The following is a 17,779-nucleotide window of genomic DNA, read 5'->3' as shown; positions in this document are numbered from 1 at the left end:
TCAATAAAATAATACAGCAATGAAAAGATGGCACCTTTGGGAAAGTGTATGTGCGTTTGCAGATTTCAATGTGAAACATATTATGTGCAGCGCACTTATTCCATAAAGGAATATCTTCCAGGTAACATTCGAACGATTGACAGGACAGCAGAAACGCGTAATCATCATCATCATCCATCATGAAAGGTCAAAAGAAACCTACAAAAAGTACAACTTTTGAGGAAATGTTCATTAGAAGACGGCGATCTAATGAGTTAATCTATATACATACTTATATATTGAGCGATTCTAATCTAAGGAAGTGTCGGTAAGTGTCGATGAAGCAGTTATACTGACTGAGCAAGCAATAACCCTCCTTCGGGCAGTCGGGTAAAAGCAGACCTTAAAAAAAGTTAATCTTCGTAGATGTATTGCTGTTACGTTTAAATTTTCTTATCTACTTTTGATGCACCACCTGTTGTAAACTAGTCCTTACTTCTTTCTGTAAAAAAGGTTGCCTGGAAGAGATCGCTCTTAAGCGATAAGGCCGCCTATTGCTCACCTTGTAATATTTTATTCTGTGTAAGTATCTGTTTTCTGTATCGCTTACTATGTCTGGTGTACAATAAAGAGTCTTTGTATTGTATTGTATTGTATCTTATGATGAGAGATTAACTTTTTTCGTATGGTGAACTACCATTTAACATCATACCTTTTTGTTCTCCATCCAGATAATATTCAACAACGACAAATAGTTCGTAAAACGTGATATTTTTAGCTCCGACCGCGTCACGAAAAATTTAGAAGGGCAGCTTTCAAAAATAGTGACATCTCTTTCGCACGTGTATGTCTATTTTCAGTAACATTCAGCTGAAACCGCTGAAATACTACTACTGTCGATCTCTGCGCTCCTGGTAGTGGCGACGCCAAAACTACTGTTAGCGCCGCTCTGAAAATATTAATTTCGTTGCATTACTGCTGAAACCACGCTGAAACGCAATATCGGATGGAGAATGAAACAATATTATGCTAAGTTAGTTAGAGTTACCTATTTTTTACTAGTAGTTGTTTGTGATCAGTTATCCCCGACGCAAAAAGAGGGGTTAAGTATAAGTTTGTTTTCTTTAAATTTGCCCCAAAAGTACATTTACGAAAAAAGCATTGAGGCTACTTTTTAACCTCCGACGCAAAAAGAGGGGTGTTATAAGTTAGACCGCTATGTGTGTCTGTCTGTGGCACCGTAGCTCTTAAACTGGTGGACCGAATATAATGAGTTTTTATATTTGAAAGCAGATTTTCTAGCGATGGGTCTTAGACATGTTTTCGGTTCAGCCGTTTCAAGATCATCCACTCTTTTGCTCGCTGCGGTAGGAATCTTAGACGCATAATGGGAATTTACTTTACTTTCAAACATATTTGGGACCTAAAATTTTAAACACCCATGTATGCTATATATAACTATGCAAGATTATGGAGTTCTCGGCCTGAAACTTTAAAAATACAACATATGTACTTTAGTTTCCTGTTAACCTTAGCGGTCCCCCGACACCGACGACGCTTAGATAAAAAAATATGACTAGATACTAAAATTAACTTAGGCTAATTTTGCGGGAAATCAGCATAGTCCCCGCGGGATAGGGATAAACGAATTGTTCGCAGATGAAGTCGCGGGCAACAGCTTTTAGTGCATAATTATTTTTTACTTTTTAGTTGTATTTTTTGTGCATAATTATTTTTTACTTTTTAGTTGTTTTTTTTGTGCATAATTATTTTTGCTTTTTAGTTGTATTTTTTGTGCATAATTATTTTTTTACTTTTTAGTTGTATTTTTGTGCATAATATTTTTTTACTTTTAGTTGTATTTTTTGTGCATAATTATTTTTTACTTTTTAGTTGTATTTTTGTGCATAATTATTTTTTACTTTTTAGTTGTATTTTTTGTGCATAATTATTTTTTTACTTTTGAGTTGTATTTTTTGTCCATAATTATTTTTTACTTTTTAGTTGTATTTTTTGGCGGCGTTTTTTTGTCGGCTTTTTTTTCGGGTTTTATTTTTTATTCAAATAGTATAACATAACCAACAAAAAGTTGGTAAACCCCCGACTTTGTCACTTCAAAGTTCAATATCTCAAAAACGGCTGAACCCATTTTGATAAAACATGTCTAAGAACCATCGTTAGAAAACCTGCTTTCAATTAAAAAACCGCATTCAAATCGGTCCACCCGTTTAAAAGCTACGGTGCCACAGACAGACACACATAGCGGTCAAACTTATATTATTATAAGGGTGCCTCTTTCTGCGTCGGGGGTTAAAAATAGTTCAGTGATGTCTTTACAAAATCGTGTAATATTTATTGCTCAAGACATCATTTTCTTTACGAATGCACTAATGTGAAGTGTCGTGGTCTCGTGGGCTGTAAGCTGTAACTAAATGAAAATCTGTTTATATTTCTAAACTACTATCAGCATAGTTTGCATTATGCCAGTTTTTAACCCCTGGCGCATAAAGAGGCATGTTGTGTTATAAGTTTGACCGCTATGTGTCTGTCTGTCTATCTGTCTTTGGCACCGTAGCTCTTAAACGGGCGGATCGATTCGAATGCGGTTTTTTTATTTGAAAGCAGGGTTTCTAGCGATGGTTCTTGGACATGTTTCATCAAAATCGGTTCAGCCGTTTTTGAGATGTGAACTTGGAAACGACAAAGTCGGGGGTTTTCCAGCTTTTTGTTGGTTAGGTTATAGCACATTGTATTAAGTGATTTAGCTACTAAATCAACCTTAGACTGGAACGGTCAAGGACTTTGATCCATGAGTCATCATATACCTTTTTAACCCCCGACGCAAAAAGAGGGGTGTTATAAGTTTGACCGCTATGTGTGTCTGTGTGTGTGTTTGTCTGTCTGTCTGTCTGTGGCACCGCAGCTCTTAAACGGGTGGACCGATTTGAATGCGGTTTTTTAAATTGAAAGTAGGTTTTCTAGCGATGGTTCTTAGCCATGTTTTATCAAAATCCGGTCAGCCGTTTTTGAGGTATTGAACTTTGAAGTGACAACGTCTTTTTGTTGGTTAGGTTATTCAAAGGAAAAGTCATTACAATTTTCCTTGTTACTTAATGCGACGCCACATGACGTTTACTGCGAAATGGTTCCATCGTGGCTCGTGAATTAAAGTCTCCCATTGGTCGGATTGATTTGAAATTTGGTTCATATTATTATGTAGGTACGGTCGAACAAATTGAATCATGAAATTCATGACCCAGGGTGGAACCATTTAATAATCAATTTAACTATGATTTCCTTGACAAAAGTATGAGATGTCGACATGACATTGGTAGCGCAAAGGTTCCACCCTTGGTCATGTCATAATTCAATTTGTTCGACTGTACTGTGCAAGTTGGATGCCAATGCCTGTACATCAACGAAAAGTACAGTCAGGGAAAAAGATTGTTTTAAATATTAGACGACCTGACTATGAAGAAGGGTTCGATCCCCGGTCATGGCAGTTATTTGTATGAAAATACTGGGTAATGTTTGTTTCTCGGGTCTTATTAATAATCCGGTAATCAAAAACATGTCTTTTTGTTTAATAATTAAAATTCTAACTGATACAATTATTAAAGGGCTGCAGTATTTGGACTGTGTACAAAGGTAGCATAATCATTGTATGTTTGTTTATCCGTTGCCTATAACATAAGGTTTGCTTACTCTAGGACCAGGTGGTGTCAAGTGTCCCGTGGTATTTATTAATTAATTGTTATTATTAAATTATGTTTATTTTTAATATTAAAATTTTAATAGAAAATTAACCATGCAATTCGAATTTTAAGCTTAGAAGCTCCATCAGCTGTACCAGTGCACTCGAAAAAAGAGGTTATGTTTTGTAGTATTATGCAAGTACCTATAACTAAATATAGCTTTTTATTATGGTGGAAAACGAGCAACCTCGACTAACAATAGCTTATAGTATGTTCTTCATAATATTATAATTATGTATTAATCTGTAAGTTGTTATTGTAGTAGGTACTACTATTAAGTCATGTTGATTGAAAATGTTTTATTATTATGCAGGGTGTTTGGCACTACGGTGTAGGGGTTTTAAGGAATGATAGCTAGGTACCTATAGTCATTCTGAATATTTATTTTTTATATATAAGAGGGGAAAAACGAAAAAACGAAAAACCGTGAAACTAAGCATAATAGAAGAAGTAAGAAGTAGATTTAAAAAATAATTATAAATGTATCAAATAATATTTAAAGTAATTTTATTATCAAGTTATACATAGTATGTGCAATCTAAATATGTGATGTAGTTATATTCAATTTATTGTAAGTATGTTTCAAACACAATCCTTGTATTGTTTCTGAATAAATAAATAATAATAATAATAAATAATAATAGTAAATGTGTTCTAAAATGTTCAGAATGAACATATCTATCGTCCCTTAAAACCCCTTAATCTGACTGCCACACCCCGTATATTTAACTTTCATTTTTTCTCTCCTGAGCTAGGAGGAAATATGGCACGGGCCCAAGCTAAGGTTTACAATTTCTTGATTTTGAAATGGGCTTTACAGGGTAAATGAAGAACCGAGCACACAACGCAATGAGGGCTATCGTTTTTTGTCTCACTAGAGGCGTGATTATTACGGCGTGAAAACAAGTTTAGATTAAAATCATATTTAAAACACCTTAAAACCGTACTATGAAAATATCCAGCAACCACAGTGTTGCTTAGTCCCGTTTGTTCGGAAAAAAAGGGTGGACAAAAGTTTCCAAAAGACAAAACTGTCTCAAAATACAGACATTCATTGCCCCGTAACGCATAATTACCATAATTAATTTCAGGTAATGCAAATATTCACAAAAAAAATCTAATTATAAATAAACCCGCGTAGCTCACCCAAAAACTATGAGATTTAACATTTCGGAGACCTCACGCTACACTAGCGCCTCTAGTGGCGAATTCCATACGCGATAGCCCTCATTCAACTTGCACGAGTTGCTACGAGTAGCATACCTAGTGTAAACTAGGCTGTGAGGTTGCTACGAGTATTCACTTTTTCCACGTAAACGTCGCCCACGTGTCGGGTCGCGTCTCATCCGCTTTAACACCCAACTGGATTAACTTCTCCGACAATTAACTTGATTTTCTCTGTTAACTGGAGCTTACTTGCTGCACTTAGTAGTTATTGGTTTGTTACTGAGAGTGATTATTAGAAGAGGTCGGTAGATTGTTAGATACATTAAGTAACATTTTCTTTCACCAATTATATGGGGAACGTGTTACCTATATAAACTATGAAGTGTAATACAAATGTATTTTTTGTGTACTTAATTGTGTTGTTTCTCACTTTTGTTACTTTTGTGCAGACAGTCACTGCCATAGATGTCACTACCGTGGATTTCTGATATTAAAAAAAGTTAATCTTATGATGAGTTCATGTGCCATGAATAGTATGTACAACGAGAGCATAAAACGAGCCATTACATCCGAGACGTTCATACGAGTACGAACATTACGAGCATGAGAAGTGAAAAAAAATTGTGAACGAATCATAACATCAGCACTTTTTCGAAATCTTACATAGAAAGCGTCATTGTCATTGCATCCCTACGAGCACATAAGCCCTCGTACATATCGAAAATACAAACTGAAACATAGATGCACAGTAAAACCATCGCTGGGAATCGAACCTAGGTTCTCGGCATTCCGTGCCACGTGCTATACCGCTACAGCACCACTGGACAGAAAAATAGACCAGCGCTGGGAATCGAACCTAGGTTCTCGGCATTCCGTGCCACGTGCTATACCGCTACACTACCACAAGACAGGGGTACAGTCACGAATTTCTCCTATGGACCACATATCTCAGCTTATTAGTTTCTTATTTAGTCACTTAAGCAGCGACACTAGCGACATCTATGCTGTAGCCCTCATCGTGAAACTTTCAGCATTCCATTGGAACTAACCGCTCACCCGGACAAGAGATGTCATTACTAAGCAATCAAATTAAGATTGGTTTTTGGAGTCTTTTTGTATTTTTTATTTTAACTCCAAATTTTGTTACTTTTACGGTCATCCCGTAAAACCCATATCGAGAATACGCACTAAAACATAGATGCACAGAAAAACTAGAAAAATAGACCAGCGCTGGGAATCGAGCCCAGGTCCTCGGCCTACCGTGCCACGTGCTATACCGCTACATTACCAGTGGAAAGTGGTCCAGAGGTGTAGTAACAAAATTTGGAGTTGAAATAAAAAATACAAAAAGACTCCAAAAACCAACCCTCGTACATAGTTGCATCTCTACAGTAGGAAGAAGTGTAGTGGCGTCCATGGAAGTGACAGTGTAGGTACTTATACAAAAATGAGAACTACTTTTATAGTTCAGTACAATTAGCTGAAAATTTGGCAAAATTAATGCAAGACCCCCCCTCCGAGGCGAGCTTCACCCCCGTGCCCTCGAATATGTCCCGGACCGCGGTATTTTCCATTTTAAAAGAAAACCGTACACGATACATAAAAAGTGTGTAGGAACGAAATAATCCTTGATATCGTTCCTAGCACACTATAGTGGATGTGGTGGATAAATTTAACTTTGCTCTATACCTAACCTACACATCCTGATAGATAGTCTTGCATTAATTTTGCCAAATTTTCCATACATTTGAATTTAGTTTTCTTAAACTATTATTGCCTACTTCTTATTGCCGTCAGCGTCACCGAAGATTGCGGAGGAATAATGCATATTTTATATGGTTATTGACAAGGAAAATTAAATCTACTTGACATTAAATTATTTATTAGAAATGGTGACGCAACGGGGTCACGCCGTTTTGTCCCCTAAATAGAAGGTACATAATTATTGATTGTATAGATGCTGCCTGAAATAAATGGTTTACTTCAGTAACTAATTTAATTATAAAGTACTAGCTTTTGCCCGCGGCTTCGCCCGCGTGGAATTCGGTTATCGCGCGCTGCCCTCGGACACTGTGCATTTTTTCGGGATAAAAAGTAGCCTATATGTCACTCTCTGACCCATAAACTGTCTCTATGCCAAAAATCCCGTCGATCCGTTGTTTCGATTCGACGTGAAAGACGGACAAACTTACAAACACACACACTTTCACATATATAATATTAGTATGGGTGTATATTAGATATGAAACATTTCCAGCAAGACCATCGGAACAACTTCCGTTTAAATTCGTCGTCCAAAAATTTACAAGGTCTCTTAACAGAAAACTGTAGCAAATCTATAAAAAGAACCAGGAAAACATAGAATGCAAGTTGCAATGATTCACGCGTTCAGGAGGTTTTCCGACAACCTCACAAAGGCGTATGGAAATGAGACGCGCGGAGCAAAGTAAAACAAATGATTTCGACTAATTCCCCGTCGTTTGTCACCATTATAGCTCTACGTCACTAACGTGTGTAGACTGGATAATGCTTGAGTCTACTTATACGTTAGATTTGACGACTACCTACCTACCTACTCTACCCAACACACCCAACCCAGCACTATTTTAGAGCTTATGTTAAAAGATTTTACTTGTACCAATAGGATACTTTAGCCTAGCTAATAATTCTCTTGTTTTTACAAATTGTTGCCTCCAATTTTCAGATTAAAATCAAAAACTTTACTAGCACCCATCCTGGCTTCGCACGGGCGTAGTTTTGAAAAAAGAAGATAGAAGAAGTTACTGTTTTTTACCGACGACGGAACGGAGAAGTATCTGCGTTTAGGGTGAGAGGATGTTTGTTTGTTTGCTTGTGCGCAAACGAATGTACCCATTTATTATATAGATAATTCATCATCATCATCATCCCAGCCTATATATGTCCCACTGCTGGGCACAGGCCTCCTCTCAGAACAAGAGGGCTTGGGCCATAGTTGCAGTGCGGATTGGGAACTTCACACGCACCATTGAATTGCTTTGCAGGTTTGTGCAGGTTTCCTCACGATGTTTTCCTTCACCGCATAGCTCGTGGTAAATTTCAAATGTAATTCCGCACATGAATTTCGAAAAACTCACAGATGCGAGCCGGGGTTTGAACCCACGACCCTCTGCTTGAGAGGCGATAGGTCAAACCACTAGGCCACCACGGCTATAGATAATTAATTAATGGTTACTACGAGTCAACCGTCGTCGGAGCGATTGCGTAGTTTTCTTTAGAATTTGAGAAGCCATGAATGTAAAACTTTTCGGCAACTTGGTTTCAGAGGCGGGGCGAGGCGTGGGCGCACGGCCTCGCGGTCTAAGGGGCCTCGCGACTCGAATGGTTCTTGTTTTTTTGCACTTTTAAAAATCCGACATCTAATGTGTGGTGTGCCATCATAGGGCCTCGCAAAATTTATCTTGCCCACGGCAAATTTAGGTCCTGCGCCGCCACTGCTTGGTAGCAATTTTTTTTTCTCAAACATGCTCGGAAATGTAGGCGTTAATGTCACGAAATGGAGACGTGAAGTTTCTCATTTATGACTCTCTTCTTGGCCTAGGCCATAAGGAATGTACGAAAATCCATTATTGTCCGCTGCTCTAACTTTTTGAATTCGCTTACTAACATTAAACTGCAAAGGAAAAATTACAAACTTGGATGGATGGATGGACGGACGGACTAACGGACGGACGGACGGACGGATGGATGAATGGATGAAATATTTCCCCACATTATTTGAGAAAAGCAAATACAAACCTCGGCCAGAACAGGGATGGCTGGACTTGTTTTATCCCCTGTCTACCCCAAACTCGTCCATGAATCCCTTACTTCATGGCCTCTGGAGTAATGTACTACTTGCTTACATGAAAACTTAATTATCGGACTGGTGAAAATTACACCAAAATCCGTTGCGAGTTTTAAAAGAGTTTGCGAATAAACATGACTTAGAAAGAAGAAAAGGTATCTCCTAACACGTGTTGGTCGAGATGCCTCGCTACCAGGTTGCCATAAAGCGAAGTACTTTTATTTAGGGCGATAGTTTGTGTTAGAAGTACATAGACGCATACGAAGCACGCATAACATGGGAGGAGGTACGATAGTACGTATAAATAAATAGAAAGAGGGAAAGTAGTAGTAGAGTGCTTCGCGGTCGTTCGAACCGATTGGGATTTTTATGAATGAATCCTATGTATTTTATATCTAGCTTATATCTAACTATCTTCTTATATAAACTAACACAACTAACTTTAAACAAGTGTTCAATGTATTATCTAGGATTTATTTCAGGGATCTCGCAAACAGCTCTATCGACTTCGATGAACTTTGATAGTAGGCGTCTCGGTGTTATATAGAGAAAGCGCGTGTTAGAGTTTTTTTACGTTTTCTCGATTTCATTCGCAATAAGATCGGTAAGATGCGTATCTTTTTCAAAGAACACGATTTAACTAAAAAAAAACCGAGTGAACTATGTCGAAAGCAAAAAAAGAAAGAATTCGTGGCACATTGTGGAACCTTTTCTCAATAAACACTAATCGCGCAACGCGAATTTTGGTAAGTACTGATACTTAGTGATTATTTAATAAAATTGGTTACATCGCAGCCATTGTGGAAAGCTGGTAATCCGAAACATTCTCGGTAGTGGTTTGTTGTCCAGAAAAAAACGTCTTAAATTTCAGTTTTTCGTGTGTTCAACCAGTGATCAAACAAATAGAGACGGCATCACACCTAACCGCCAGTTAACACTAATCAATGGATGATGAAACAGCCCCTTAAAGTGAGAAAAGTTTTTCCATGTCAGTCTTTATGACATTGACTTAAGATTGTTTTTTTTTTACTCGGCCTTTGTAAAAACTTGTTTCACTATATCTATACTAAAACCGAGTTTACCACTACAAACTCGTTGGTTTTACGGCCTCGCAATGTAATGCAACTTGCACGATTTTCCTTGCAAGTCTAAACTCGGCTTTACACTACTTTAAACCATAGGTACCTACTCGAACCACATTGATACGCCCTACATTAATATCTGCCACGTCCTACCAGCCCTAGAAATAGAATAGTCGTATCAGCAGGGCTACTACGAAACTCGAAACTCGAAGGTCGTATCGTACCGTCCCTCTCGCTCTCGTATTGAATAGTATAAGTGTCAGAGGGACCGCACGACACGAACTTCGAGTTTCGAGTCTCGTAGTAGCCCTGCTGATACCTATTCATGCATACAGGCTTCGTCGTGTCACATATTATTGCTGGTGGGTGGACGTCATTCCTACGCTCCACGGGGATATATTTCCACTAAGTACATGATTAAGTTATGGGCAACGAGTTCATAAAATTAATTAAGCGTCCAATAAGTCGGGGCTCTTATCTGACAGATAAGCCGCAATATGGCGGTATCAGCGCTGTGATGGCACTCCAGATAACGACCGGCGTCATCGCTTTGATTTTTCATTATGTAAATAACTTTGCCGTATTGGGACACCATAAAAAATCACATCATCATCAGCCTATAGCTTACTGCTGGACATAGGCGTCGAATAAGCGCCCTGTCCTCGGCTCGACGCATTCAGTTCTCAGCAGGGCTACTACGAAACTCGAAACTCGAAGTTCGTATCGTACCGTCCCTCTCGCTCTCGTATTAAATAGTGTAAGTGTCAGAGAACTTCGAGTTTCGTAGTAGGCCTTTTACTACGAAAGTGCAAAATTCGAACTTCGTGTCTTGCCGTCCCGCTGACGCTTATATTATTTAAAACGAGAGTGAGAGGGACGGTACGATACGAACTTCGATTTTCGAATTTCGTAGTAGCCCCTCTGCAGCTTCGCAGATCGTCTCGTCATTCCACCTGGCCGGAGGGCGTGCTATATACACTCTATGTTTGCAGAGGCGAAGCATAAAAAAATCGACAGGCCTCTCAGAATGAGATCAAGTGAAAAAAAATAATTAAAAGATTACTATTTAAATTTCAATTATTCTCCCAATTTTTTTCGAAGTCTGTCAATTTTCGTTGTTTTTACGGCAACAAGCAATTTGCCGGCAAATAACAATTTGAAGCCTCAGTAAATGGGGATTATTTAGTTTAAAATTTTAATTATGTTTTAGGCCCCGCGGGATTGAGATGACGAGTTCTATCATTAAGGGAGGTATAATTAAAAATTATTAAAAAAATATTAATAGAAAGTTTTCTGATTGTGGCTGTTCACAACATATTTTTTTCTCCTCATGCTCGTAAATTTCGTGTTCATGCTGGATCTAGGCGACCTAAAATGATTGTTTGTGCCCTAGTGCATATTAAAGTAAAATCTTCGCCTAAGACCAAGGTAAGGTGTCAACAGCCACAAACGAAAAAGTTTATATTTGTTTTTAATTTAATTTATATAAAACTAAAAATCAATCAAATCATTCAAAATAAAACAATAAAACTAAAAAAATATAATTATATAATAATGCATGAAAAAGCAAGATAAAATTATTCTTGGATAAAATTATTATTATTCTTGGTTAAGATCGCGGGATCACAAGACCGGTCTGAGTGGAGAGCCTTGGGGGAGGCCTATGTCCAGCAGTGGACGTCTTTCGGCTGACATGATGATGATGAATGCATGAAAAATATGGCTATATGAACGCCTCGGGTAAAATGGCTCGTTTTATGCTTTTGTTGTACATTCTACTATTATTCCATAATTCCAAATTCAAATTAAAACAAAAGAAACCCTTAATTAATAAGTAGAATAAGGGCGTGAAAGTTTGAACTGGAAAATAATCAATTTTGAGAATCGTGAAATGTAGAGTTTAGGATATGAATTAAAAACAAATAATTAAGTGTCTCTCTCAGCGATCTTTTAAAATTAAACCTAGATTTGAGGTTAAACTAACTATGACGTTATTCTCTAGATTTCGGTGGTTTTAAAATTACAGAGGCTGGAAATTCGTAGAAACATAATATTGAAATTAAATATGATATTGAATTAAGCAAATATTGACTATGATTTACATTCTGAAAGGATTAAAAGGGGGGTCGAAGGGAGTAAGTATGCACTTCTCTAGTTTTACAGCAAGCAAGGCAAGAAATATGAAATTTACCACATACTTATTATTTCGGTTACGAAGAACAAATACTAAATACAATATTGAATTAAAATAAAATAAAAGCAATGGTTGATTTTTCTCAGTTTTAATACTAAAAATTGCACTTATTTAAACTAGTAAGTACTGCACCCAAGCAGGAGTAAATTTTTGACTACTTTTTAAAAGAAATATATGACTTTACTTTTAGTTATTCCACGGTAAAGTAGGATGCTTTTCCCAAGCGGACGATTAAACCAAGGCGGATTAGGTTTAATCTGATCCTCTTTAACCCCACAACCTGGTCAGTACCACTAGGGGATTATAAACTTACCGGTCCTCCATAAACGTATCCCAGTTCCGGAGCGATCAGCTGCGCAACCTCTTCATCCCCTTCCACTTGCACCGTCCATTCATTCAAGAAGTGTTCCGCTTGCTCCAGGCCATTGTGTATTCCGTGATAGTCATGTCCTCCTGGTAGGAAGGAGTCACGATCCAAAGGGTTATTGTACCACGAGAACACTTCAGTAAATAAAGACAGTAAAAATATCTGGTAGAACATATTTAACAGTTTAAGTATTACGAGTAAGTTATTTTCGAGTTCAAGCGGCTACGGTTAGATAAATACTGACGCTACGCTCAGCAACGGAGGAAAAACTGATTTTCCGACCGGCGCTTACTCGCCTCGTCCTTTATGGGGCGTGATCTGTTGGTTATCTTTGTCGATTTTTTTTTCGAATGCGTGCAAAACCTAGGTATCAATTTACCTGAATAAATCTAGTTTTAGGGTTCGGTAGCGGGGGTGGGTATTACTAAACCAGTTTTTTTTTCTATTCATCTGTCACAGGGCTTTTGACCGTAAAGTAATGGGATAGGCATTTGAAATGTTCCCGGAATGTATTTACTAAAGCCGTTGTAGTTTCATGTTCAAAATACCAACAGGTAATTATATTGTAAAAAAAAACAGGTTTTTTTTTCGACTGGATGGAAAACGAGCAAGTGGGTCTCCTGATTGATGGTAAGTGATCACCACCGCCCATAGACACCTACAGCCTACAACACCAGGGGGATTGCAGATGCATTGCCAACCTAGAGGCCTAAGATGGGATACCTCAAGTCCAGTGCCAGTATTTTCATTTACACTTTGCTCGGGCTAAAACTCGATAATAAGCGTTTTCCCAGAGATAAGATCAAGCTAGATCGATTTGTCATCCCCGAAAACCCCCACACCCACATACCAAATTTCATCGAAATCGTTGGAGCCGTTTCCGAGATCCCCGAAATATAATTATATACATATATACAAGAATTGCTTGTTTAAAGGTAGGTATTAGGATAATATTTCCGGAGAGCCATCCCGTTAGACAATCTACATATAGGCAAGAAACGTGCAAGGAACCAAAATAAATTACGATTAAATAAAAAAAAATCTAATAATGTGGAATTCATTAAATTATTCAACTAAAGCAAAGCACAGAATAGATAATAGTACAAGTAGACCAAAGCTACTTACCGAACGCTTTGAAATTTAGCCCAGTAACGCCCTCTGTTGTAAGAGAAGGTAACTAGTGTAAGCCCAGCCTAGCCATTTCAGCTCTGTCCGGTTTGCTATTTACTGTGACCATGTTAATATGTCTTGAATTAGCTAAAAAAAACCCAAATTATGACTTTATAGTTTGGACTTTTGGACCAACAAAGTTTCTGATTTAGTTCCATACCGTGAAACTAGATGGCAGTAATATTTTATCAAAATCAGATAAATCCTTATTACAGTTTTTCCAAATGTAGGTGTAGGTAAGTCAACTCAAGCCAATCAGCGAAATAATTTTCTTTTTTACAAGCTTTTACTTAGTTCCACCTGTACCGCTCTCTGTCTGTCTGTAATCAAATCTTGCAAGTGAAATTTTACCAACTTCCAGTAGTCAGACAGATTGACTTGAAATTTGGAATAGGAACTTGGTATAGGGAGGGCGGCGGGGAGCTGGCGCTGCCAAGAGCGCAGTTAGCGGGTATCACTACACTATCACTATTTCACTGGCAAATGTGATGAAAAACATTATATGTCGCACGGGCGGTACTAGAATTACGAACATCGACTCATTAAAGCCCTCAGTCTTCGACTTCGGGCTTCTAATAGACTCTCGTTCGTAATTCCTTATTTACCGCCCTTAAGGCACAATGTAGGTACTATTTATAAACATTAATCAAATTAATATGAATAGATTACCAGACCGAATATCGGAACTGCCTAAAAATACCAAGGCAGCATGAGCTAGAGGGAGTCTATTTTGGGCTCGTTTTAAAAACGCCTGTTTCGAGTGTGTCAGTGGATCATCGCGCGGCCGTGAGATCTAACGTCAATAAACAATACCTATAGGGGCACCACGAGTATTGTCTGTGGGCGGGACAGTATCTAGTATTTTAAAAGGTTTTACTTGCACCACTACCTACTCTTAGACATCAGTAACACCAGAAGATCGCTGATGCGTTGCCAGCCCAGGCAGGGCAGGGCTAAGGTAGAATGAGATAGCCATTATAATTTCGGTGGATTATCGATGGGCCGGAAAGGCAGCCCGCTTTGGGTGCCCAGTCGCTGGGGGCTTGCAATTTTTCCACAAGTTCTCTTGATCATGTCCTAAAAAGACTAGTAAGTAAGAATAAGTAGGTACTTAAGGATAACTCGAGCGACACCTCATGCTGTAACTGAGCCTGTAAATAAACATCTGGCTTTTTAGTTAGATTGGCATCTCGCTCTCTTAGCTGGAGTGACACTTCTGTTCCTCTTATTATTACTTATGTGGTTTTCACAGGCGTTTAAAATTTAACAATTTTAGCTCATTGAGACTCCAAGTAATGCTGTAATTTTTTGTTGGCCCCATGCTAGCCGCACTTCAGCTGCTGATGCAGCGCCGGCCTGGCAGGGGGGAGGGGGACGGTTTTACCGGGTCTGCTGCCCGGGATGACAGGTACTGCAGGGCGCCAACTTTTTTTTTTTATTCAACTGGATGGGAAACGAGCAAGTGGGTCTCCTGGTGATAAGAGATCACCACCGCCCATAGACACCTGCAACACCAGGGGGATTGCAGATGCATAGCCAACCTAAAGGCCTAAGATGTGATACCTCAAGTGCCAGTAATTTCACCGGCTATCTTACTCTACACGCTGAAACACAACAGTGCAAGCACTGCTGTTTCACGGCAGGATTAGCGAGCAAGATGGTGGTAGCAATCCGGGCGGACCTTGCACAAGGTCCTACCACCTGCAAAACTTCAACTTAACTACTTATTACTACCCCCCTCACTCAAGGCGCTGCCTATCCTGGAATTGACCCGAGGCACGCCTGGTAGTACTATCCACGAAGATGTCAAACCACGGTCACCCTCACGCGTCCCCCAAATACTCTACACTGCAAACTATCGGCTATTTTCGGCGCCGCCTAGCACAGTGCCGCCCAAACTTTGCGTGGCAGGACGAGTTGGGCGGATAGAAAATTGTGCGAAAGTAATTTAATCGTGGAACTCATTTAAACCTACGAGTACTTTCAATGGCTCATTAAGTTTTGAAACTTGTTACACGTTTAGCTCTAATATCAAGTACCGTTAATATCAAGAGTGTATTTAAAGACCTCCCACACTAGCGTCTTTCGAGCGTCGTCGTCGTGCCAGCGTCCGCGCGCGCAGCGTCGACGAATCAGTGTACTTGTTCGCAAAAAAACGTTGCGTAAGCCCGGCGTTCGGCAGCCGGCCAGCGCTGGCGTCGCGTCGCCGCGGCGTTGACGTCGCGTCGATGCTGCGCAGACGCTGGAACGACGACGACGCTTGAAAGACGCTAGTGTAGGGGTCTCTAAAAGAAATAACTAGTAAAATATGCACCTGGGTGAATTTCAACAAGCTTGAAATTACCTAATTTTGGTGGCTTTTTTATTTTTGTTGTCCGAGTCAAAATTATATCAACAATACGTTACAGTCATAATAAAATATTGTGTCTAATGGCCCTTCATTATACATAGTAGTTTTAGAGATATTATGATTTTAGTAATTTGATTACCACCAAAATTGCTTGTACCCACCAAAATTAGATATATTGGCCACCAAAATTGCACATCTACACCAAAATTAGATGTACTTGTCAAGCTCTTGATTCAAGGTAAAAAAATATTTTTCTTGATCAAATTGTCTGCTGGATATAAAAATAAAATAAATGTTTTATTAATCGTTTTAATTGTACCAAAATCTCTACGAAAATACAATGTTTAACTCGTAGTAACAAAATAGTACATTGTGTCTTAAGGGCGGTAAATAAGGAATTACGAACGAAGTCTATTAGAAGCCCGAAGTCGATGATAATGCAATTATATTTTCATCACACTTGCTCTGAAACAGTGTCGTAACATGCAGGCTACCATGGTTGCACCCCCAAATAAAACCCTCGACCTTAATGTGCTTGTCATGAAAACCGTGGTCGTAAATGAGTCATTGCCCGTACTAATTTTTCTTGTCATGAAGCCGCGGTCGGTAAATGAGTGTGATACTGCATGGGCGTGCTGGTCGTGCTGGCGTGCAGGAGCACGTCGGGCGCATGCTGTCAGGCTGGGGGGAGGGCGGCGCGGAGGTTAGCTCTGCCAAGAGCGTAGTCAGCGGTATCGGCAATTTTTAAAAAAAATATTAGTTTTTCTTTACAAATATACAATTTTACTCGCAAATGTGATGAAAAACATTGTATGTCGCACGGGCGGTACTAGAATTACGAACATCGACTAACTAAAGCTCAGTCTTCGACTTCGGGGCCTCTAATAGACTCTCGTTCGTATTCCTTGTTTATCGCCCTTAAGACACAATGTACTATTCTTTTCGAGGACTTCTTCTCTTGATTGTTTTTTCTTCGGTTAGCCATTCTTAAAAAATAAATTAAGTTTTCAAAGTCAAACGTCAAAGTCAAAATATCTTTATTCAATTTAGGCTATAACAAGCACTTATGAATGTCAAAAAAATCTACCACCTTTCGGAAAAACCTCTGCTGAGAAGAATCCGGCAAGAAACTCAACGAGGTATTATTACAAATAGTGATATTTTATAATTTAGTTTTATAGTAAAGTAGGTATCTAAGTGTTTATAACTTGAAATAAGTGCATGAGTCAATAAATGTAAATGCAAAGTTTAAATGTAAAAGGCTTAAAAATTGAATTTTAATTATGTGGATGGGCTTCAAATTACCACCAAAAACCACCAAAATTGATCCACCAAAATTTAGAAAAGTGCATAAAAAAAATGAATTAAAAAAAAACCGTATCATTCACTTCCAATTTAACTTAATATTTTAAAAAGGACTTTTTAACATGCCTCGCATATACTTCATACAAAAAACAAGTATTGCTAAGTCATTAGTTACATACACCACCAAAATTGCATTAAAAAGTATTTTAAACACACAAAATTAGATACTTACGTGCTTGGCGACAGATCCAGCAAATATGGCACGTGTGTCATCGCTCAGTGCAGGAGCGGAACTAAACGCACAGGTTAACACACGTTTGTTGGTCTTATTGCGTTTCGTTCGACCACAAAAAACATCTTCAATATTTACCACAAAATTGCCATTTCACATGGACAACTTTTAGTGCCTAGTTTTGAGTATATAAATTCATGTACTTAATATTTATTTATATATTCTTATAAGATACTTGAAGTATTTGAAGAATAAAATACAATGCATTTTTATTTTAAATAAATGGATGTTATGGTTCTAATCATAGACATTCATCAAGAACAACGGATACTGGACGCCACACCAAAATTAT

The 17,779-nt window shown here is 38.5% G+C and overlaps 1 protein-coding gene across 2 annotated transcripts in view; it reads right to left on the bottom strand.

The window, feature by feature from the left end:
- Nucleotides 1-12,614, bottom strand: part of LOC141439777 (neuroendocrine convertase 1-like) — a 50,769-nt gene extending 38,155 nt beyond the window's left edge. For both annotated transcript variants that reach the window (XM_074104153.1, XM_074104154.1), the window contains exon 1: nucleotides 12,317-12,614. In XM_074104153.1, the coding sequence (XP_073960254.1) occupies nucleotides 12,317-12,544 (228 nt within the window). In that variant the 5' untranslated portion in view covers nucleotides 12,545-12,614. The remainder of the gene's footprint in view (nucleotides 1-12,316) is intronic.
- Nucleotides 12,615-17,779: the final 5,165 nt, after the last annotated feature.

The sequence above is a fragment of the Choristoneura fumiferana genome, chromosome 21, assembly GCF_025370935.1.
Source record: "Choristoneura fumiferana chromosome 21, NRCan_CFum_1, whole genome shotgun sequence".
Classification (NCBI taxonomy): domain Eukaryota; kingdom Metazoa; phylum Arthropoda; class Insecta; order Lepidoptera; family Tortricidae; genus Choristoneura; species Choristoneura fumiferana.
The sequence above is the reverse complement of the archived record's forward strand: the minus strand, read 5'-3'. Positions and strand labels throughout refer to the sequence as shown.